Source organism: Miscanthus floridulus, chromosome 13, assembly GCF_019320115.1.
Source record: "Miscanthus floridulus cultivar M001 chromosome 13, ASM1932011v1, whole genome shotgun sequence".
In the NCBI taxonomy this organism is placed as follows: domain Eukaryota; kingdom Viridiplantae; phylum Streptophyta; class Magnoliopsida; order Poales; family Poaceae; genus Miscanthus; species Miscanthus floridulus.
In genome coordinates, this window is record NC_089592.1 from 73,556,735 (window position 1) to 73,563,146 (window position 6,412).

Sequence of the window (6,412 nt, forward strand, 5' to 3'; positions counted from 1 at the left end):
ATGATCCTGACGGAAAAATATAGATTTTTGAGTTCTTCCTTAGGGTGTGCTCGACGGAACTGCGTAGTTTAGTGTCTTCTCTTGAGAACTTAGTGTCTAATGAAAGACAAGTACTCCTGGGAGGCATTAGATTAGGCGGTTCTGCCACACTGGTGGTGCTCGTGCGTTGCCGCTTGGCATCGGCTCCCACTCCGAGGCCGGAATCAACTGGCCCTGGCCTCTCTCCCCCTATATTGCAAATGTATGTTTCAAGTGTTTTAGATATTATCAAAGGTACGTTGCAAGTGATTTATATGGATGTTGCAAAAGTAGATCGGGACGTTGCATATGTTGAAAGTGTTTCAGAGGCATGTTACAAGCATTTGTTAAAAATGTTTCATCTGTTTCAGACGTATGTCGCAAGCGTTTTATATCTGGATGTTACACATGTTTCACACATATGTTGCAAAAGTACGTTCGAAATGTTTCAGTGTTTCAGTCTTATGTCGTAATAAGTGTTTTCATGTTGCAAGTTGGAAGTGTTTTATCTGGATGTTGCATATATTTCACACACATGTTGCAAGTGTATGTTCTAAATGTTTCATCTACTTTAGACGTATGTTGCATTCAAGTGTTTCATGTTGTAAGTGTTTCGTGTTTCAGAGGTATGCCCAGAGAGTCATGGGGCCATGGCTCAGACGTCAGGGGAAGGGACGTGGCGAGCCGAGGGCCAGAGGATGGGGCGCGTGACACCCCTGGGTCCTGCGGACGGGGCATGCTCGTCCTCATCTCGGCTCTTGGATCCCGCCGCCATGGAGAGAGGGGCATGCTCATCCTCATCCCGGCTCCCGCCGCCGTGGAGAGAAAGGAGGTCGAGGGGGAAGGCGCGGTGGACGCATGGCGGGGCATGACGGACAAGGGCGGGGTACGCAGGCAGGGCAGCGGAGCTAGGGTCACGCGATGGCGTGGTCTGATGGGCCGTGCGGTGGGAGTGTCCAGGTTACATCTGACAGAATCCTATCGAACGTCGGATGCCCGTAATACCCTTAATGCAATGAGAGACGGCCGCCGTAGCTGCCAACTTCTGACTAATGTTCAGCACAAGCAAACCTCACAGCAACACAGGCGCAGACCCTGCTCATCCGACAAGCTGAACGCATAGCAGCAGAACAGTAGTTTGGACAGAGGCATCGAGTCATCACGGATCAGACATTACAGCCGCAGATTTCGACAGAAGCAGCAAACACAATGAGATACCATTGATCCATCAAACAAAAAGGTATTGAGGCCAAGTAATTTATAAGGCAAACAATAGTACACAACTAATACTCAGAAATCTCTGAAATGTTTCAGCCACATGAGATACTCATCACAGGTAACATAACATTAGCAAACTCTTGACAAAGATGACAACTGCTCTAAAGATGACGAGCTCCTCCTACAGAGAGGGCAGACACAGGATCTTCCCCATCTTTAGGTATTGGTTGCCCTGGTGTAGATCTGCTGGCTTGAGTGGACAGAGACCATCCTGATGAGTCCTCGCGCCATCAGGTCCTTGATGGCCCTCCGAGCAAGGGAGCCATTGATCTGCAAGTCGATGGGGGCAATATTCAGTTATGTAGTGTCAGTGAAGATATTACAAAACAATGGCATCTAAAGGTGTACATAGAACTTGATTCTCTTCAAACTGCACAGGATATGCTATAATGATCATGCTAAATGATAGCAGGAGCACACTAAAATGTGTATCCCTGGTAGGTATTAAACGAAATAGTTTGATGTTGCAAGGACACATAAGGATTTCACTTATTCAAGATAAAGATCTTTGCAACAGCAACTGCCAATTCAAATTACCAATCCAAAACAAATGACCCAGTGTCTAGCATTCATACTACTAGAGTACACGTGCATAAATGAACTGGGGACAAAAGAGCAATAAAATATTGACTAACAAAGACAACAATAAAACAGTGGCTCGCAAAAAAAAAGCATGTAACTCATCTAGTAGTTCCAAATCGACTCTACATGTACTACTGAATAAGCAGTCTAACGAATTGGCAAGTTTATGAAGCACCTTTCATCTAAGTACTATGTGCTCAGAAATTGGCAATCAAATATAGCACTAAACATATAGAGGACACCAACGATTACTAGTTAAAAAAAGCACACGGGTGATAGCTGACATTGTTAACAGTGTGACCAGTTTACAATTTAATCTTCATTGGCAGCAAAGGGAGCATGAAACTGACCAATCCAGGCTACTAATCTAACATGTAGTTCGCCAAGTATGGTAGCATTTCAGATAATCTACACTCAGCAATTTAATTTAATCATCGGTGCGGCTATGCACAGGGTTTCGACACAAGCAACACAGATCTGGAACGAGTTATTACCCTCAGGCGCTCGGACAGGACGGAGGGAGTGATCTGCTTGTACTTGGGCACCTCAGAGATCAGCTTGTCGTAGGTGGCCTGGTCGAACAGCACCGCGTTGTTCACCTTCTCCTTTTGCTTTCCCTTGCTCCACTTCTGCAAAACCAACATGAACTTCTAACCGTGAGAACCAGAAAAACCGTGCTTCCACCAAATCGAAGGGACGGGGATTCGGAGAGAAGGGTCACCTTCTTCTTCTGCTTGCCACCGCCGGACTTGGCCGGCTTCGACGACGGCGGCGGGGCCTTGTCCTTCTTCGGAGCCTGCACGGAGATACACGAGGAGGTTAGCTGGACGTCAAGCAGTTGCGTCCAATGGACGGTGGGAGAGCGAGTGAGCGCACCATCTTGGCTGGGGCGGCGGGGCGGCGCGAGGGAAGGGAGCGAAGGGGAGGAGTCTGCGGCGCCGGCGCTAGCTAGGGTTTTGAGGAGTGAGGTGCGACGGTTTTATATAGCGAGCGCGGTGCAGGTTCGACCGTCCGATCAAGGAGCCAAGGAGGGCCATTTTTCTCTCTGTCCACGAGCTCAATGGGCTCAACTGTTAACGCGTTGTCTGGGCCTCCATTTACTAGCCCATATGGCGGTTTCCATCTCGCTTTCGATCATTTGGTCGTCATTTGGTCGTTTGGTCGTCGTCTCCATCTCGCTTTCGATCGACCCGGAAAATCCCCCAAAATCTCCTCCCCCTGAAGTCCCGAAGCTCGCGGAAGCGCCGAGATGTACCACCCCACGCGCGGCGGTGTCCGCGGCGGCAGAGATCGTAAGCCCTTTCCCCCCACGCTCTCCCGTCCCATCCGCATGTCGATCCGATCTTACTCGTTGCACGGAAGGAAATCGACCGCGTGATTATCTGCTAGGGTTTCGATGCGTGCGGCCGCTGGGAAATTGCCTTCTGCATTGCCGTTGTAGCCACCTCGTGCCACCTATGTTCGGTTGTTGCGTAGGAGATTTCGCTTTTACTCGCGTTTGTGTCTAGGGCAGTTCGGAGGGTCTTCCTCAAATCAAATATATAATCCTTTTTAAAGCAAACATGGTAATCTGCCACAGTGAAATCGCCTGAATCAATGTTAGCAAAGCTATCTTTATTCTGATTTTCTATCTGCAATAGCCTAGATTAAGGCGGTTTATATGTGAAGGTAAAACACAAACACCGCGTCCATGCAGAATGTCTGACGGTTCCTATATCTATACTATGTCTCAAAACGTGTAGGTACTGTATAAATATATTTATTGCTCATACTTTGATTCGAACTGTATCAAGAAAGCTAATTCCTTTTTTTTTTTTTTTGCGAATTAGCTAATTCCCTTTATTGAATGTGCTTTACTTTGTTTTGGTGCCATTTACATCAAAGGGGTCAGCTTGATTCCACTAAGTACCAATAGTAAACTGTAATCCAAGAAAATGAACAGAATGATTAATTGGAGTTACCTCGCTAGTCTATTCGATTGTGCTGTTTATCTTGTTTAGATTTGTTCTTTCAGTTATGGCGATATAGTCCAGTGCTATGTTGTTTATGATAAACTCAGGAGAGTGTTGCACTTATGACTGAGGCATTGGTGTGTAGTTGTACCATATCTTATGCTGGCTGCTCTCTTTTCAAATGGACCCTCTTTAGCTACAGAACACACATCTTGAACTTTCAATCCTGCAAGTTTTTGGATGCCGCCTGGTTTGCTTCGTTATGCGTTTTGTTTGTATTAGAAGTTTGTTTTCACAAATTGCATAGTTTTTCTCATCCGAGAATTCCTCACCTACTATCAGGCAAAGCATACCTTTTGATCTTTGCTAGAAGCTCTTTTGCATATTATTATCATGTACTGCTGTCTACATTTTCTTACTTCATTTGCACTCTGGCTTCATTTTTATATGCCATGGAACATAAAAAGGGACAGTGGTTCTAACTGTATATTTATTCCTGCAGAATTCAAATGGGACGATGTGAAGGTTGACAAGCATCGAGAGAATTACCTTGGTCATAGTGTTAAGGCTCCGGTTGGTAGATGGCAGAAAGGTAAATATTATCCTGCCCTTTTATCTACCTGCTGTCCTTTTCTTTTCTTTTTTTTTGCATACTGCACTGACTGAACCTTGGTGGAATATTGAGATATGGACTTTCCTATGTTATTGCTCTGTTATAAGCGTCAAATTATTTTTCTTGTTCAACTTAGTCCTGGTACGTGAAATGATTTAGCTTGGCACCAGCTCACTGGTGGTACATATGTGCTACTCCTATTCAAGTAAGGGGTGCATCTAGTCTGTTAGTCTGGAGGTTTGACAAAATTATTGTTGAAAACATTTCTCTGACAGTTTATTGATACCATTTCTGTTTGGATGAACCAGGATGTCTCTTTAGGTAGGCCTATAAATGAAATATGTTTAGATTTTTCTCAAGTCAATCATAGGTGAAGGGCATAAACTGAGCAAGCTAGCCAACCTGCTACTCATGTCTCTAAATGAACCAATAGATTCCTGGTACAATCAGAGTTAAGCATTTACGCAGTACAACTTTTTAGTTGTTCATCTTTAGGAGGAATACCTTGTGAACATCGTATAGGATTATAGGTCCCATGAGCCAGTTCCATAATGCTGTGTGTCTGTGTGTTTTTGCTACCTTTTGCAATGCTTTACTTGTACCTTAGGTTTTAGTCATGACCAGTTGACCACCTTATATTATGTCATAGACTAATAGTAGCAAAACCCTCTGCTTGTATCTGACAGGGCTTGTCAATTGTCTTGATGGCTCTGTCACTTCTGTGCTTGCAGTTGCTTGGAATGGCAGCGCTGTGGACTGAGTTCTCGAGGCCTGTGATTTGCTAATTACTAATATCCATATGAATTCTGCATGTTGATATGATTGATTGTGGCTATCTATTCCAGGAAAGGACCTTTTCTGGTATACTCGGGATAAGAAATCTGACACGGAAGATGCTCTGAAGGAAGAAATCAGGAGAGTGAAGGAAGAGGAGGAACAGGCTATGCATGAGGCTCTTGGCTTAGCTCCTAAGCGCAGCAATCGACCTAAGGGCAATCGCTTGGATAAGCATGAATATGCTGAGCTGATTAAGAGAGGATCAACTGCAGAGGACTTGGGAGCAGGGCATGCTGAAGCAGCACAAGTACAGGGTCTAGGATTGTACAGGTAAGTATCCAGTTTTGAGAGCAACCATCCCTCTTTTGAAATGTGATATCATGTTGAAAATTGAAATGGTTGTCTGATAAATCTTACAGTGTTTTATTTAATTGTATTTGGTACATATCTAATGCAAAATTTTCTCCATGACTTCAGGGCTCATCGCGATGAGGGTGAGTCGAGTTCTTTGAACCTTGATCCTCCTCAAATGGAGCCTGAGCAGACTGACCTCCCACCAGCACCCAAGCAGGAGGATTCGGAAGATGATAGGAAGGGGAAAAGATGGCGTGAACGTGACGAGAGGAGAGGGGAGAAGGAGCGAAAACGAAACAAGCATAGTGATGGAAAGGAGAGGAGGCGAGACAAGCACGAGAGGAGGCATGACTCTGAGGACAGGTCAAAACGGCACCGCAAAGACAAGCAGAAGAGGAGGCATGATTCTGATTCTGATTGATAATGGCCCTGCGCCTGTATGACTATCGTGTACTGGGATATTTCACACCCATGGATCTGTTTTTGTTTGATGTAGTGTAAACTGTAAAGTCAATGGATATGCCTACTCTTTAAATTCTGTTTGCCCAGATGCTGTTAAAGACAAAATGCTCTTTATGCTCTAATCTAGTGTTTGTGGTATTAGGTACAACCATTCATTGGCCTCTCCACTCAACGTTATATACGTATGAGGGCATATTATTGTCTAGTTGAAATTCTTGCACATAAAAAAGACTCGGGGGAGAGATGTCCCCCCTGATTTTGTTCTTAAGAAGTTTGTGCCAGCCTTCGAACCTGGACTGGTGGTAGGGGTTTCATAGACCCCGAACTTCAACTTCAACGGTCTAGTGTAACTCTTGCACATATGTGTTTGTCTAAC

The 6,412-nt window shown here is 44.9% G+C and overlaps 2 protein-coding genes across 2 annotated transcripts; one reads left to right on the forward strand and one right to left on the reverse strand.

The window, feature by feature from the left end:
• Nucleotides 1-1,228: 1,228 nt before the first annotated feature.
• On the reverse strand, nucleotides 1,229-2,886 carry LOC136501047 (small ribosomal subunit protein eS25y-like). Its single transcript, XM_066496538.1, has 4 exons — nucleotides 2,755-2,886; nucleotides 2,600-2,674; nucleotides 2,373-2,507; nucleotides 1,229-1,566 (listed from the first exon to the last, which is right to left on the reverse strand). Exons 1-4 carry the CDS (start codon nucleotides 2,755-2,757, stop codon nucleotides 1,453-1,455), a joined length of 327 nt encoding a protein of 108 aa, XP_066352635.1. The 5' UTR covers nucleotides 2,758-2,886; the 3' UTR covers nucleotides 1,229-1,452.
• Nucleotides 2,887-3,025: 139 nt separating this feature from the next.
• LOC136500958 (uncharacterized) lies at nucleotides 3,026-6,158 on the forward strand. Its single transcript, XM_066496440.1, has 4 exons — nucleotides 3,026-3,170; nucleotides 4,333-4,422; nucleotides 5,289-5,550; nucleotides 5,698-6,158. The coding sequence occupies exons 1-4, from the start codon at nucleotides 3,128-3,130 to the stop codon at nucleotides 5,993-5,995; spliced, it is 693 nt and encodes a 230-aa protein (XP_066352537.1). The 5' UTR covers nucleotides 3,026-3,127; the 3' UTR covers nucleotides 5,996-6,158.
• Nucleotides 6,159-6,412: the final 254 nt, after the last annotated feature.

Bases quoted from the DNA above. Each gene is read 5' to 3' on its own strand.
- LOC136501047 (XM_066496538.1), bottom strand. The intron at 2,508-2,599 runs GTGACCCTTCTC...TTGGTTTTGCAG, and splicing joins GTGGCAAGCAGAAGAAGAAG to AAGTGGAGCAAGGGAAAGCA. The intron at 1,567-2,372 runs GTAATAACTCGT...ATCGACTTGCAG, and splicing joins TCCTGTCCGAGCGCCTGAGG to ATCAATGGCTCCCTTGCTCG.
- LOC136500958 (XM_066496440.1), top strand. From the start codon at position 3,128: ATGTACCACCCCACGCGCGGCGGTGTCCGCGGCGGCAGAGATC. The intron at 3,171-4,332 runs GTAAGCCCTTTC...TTATTCCTGCAG, and splicing joins TGTCCGCGGCGGCAGAGATC to AATTCAAATGGGACGATGTG. The intron at 4,423-5,288 runs GTAAATATTATC...TATCTATTCCAG, and splicing joins GGTTGGTAGATGGCAGAAAG to GAAAGGACCTTTTCTGGTAT.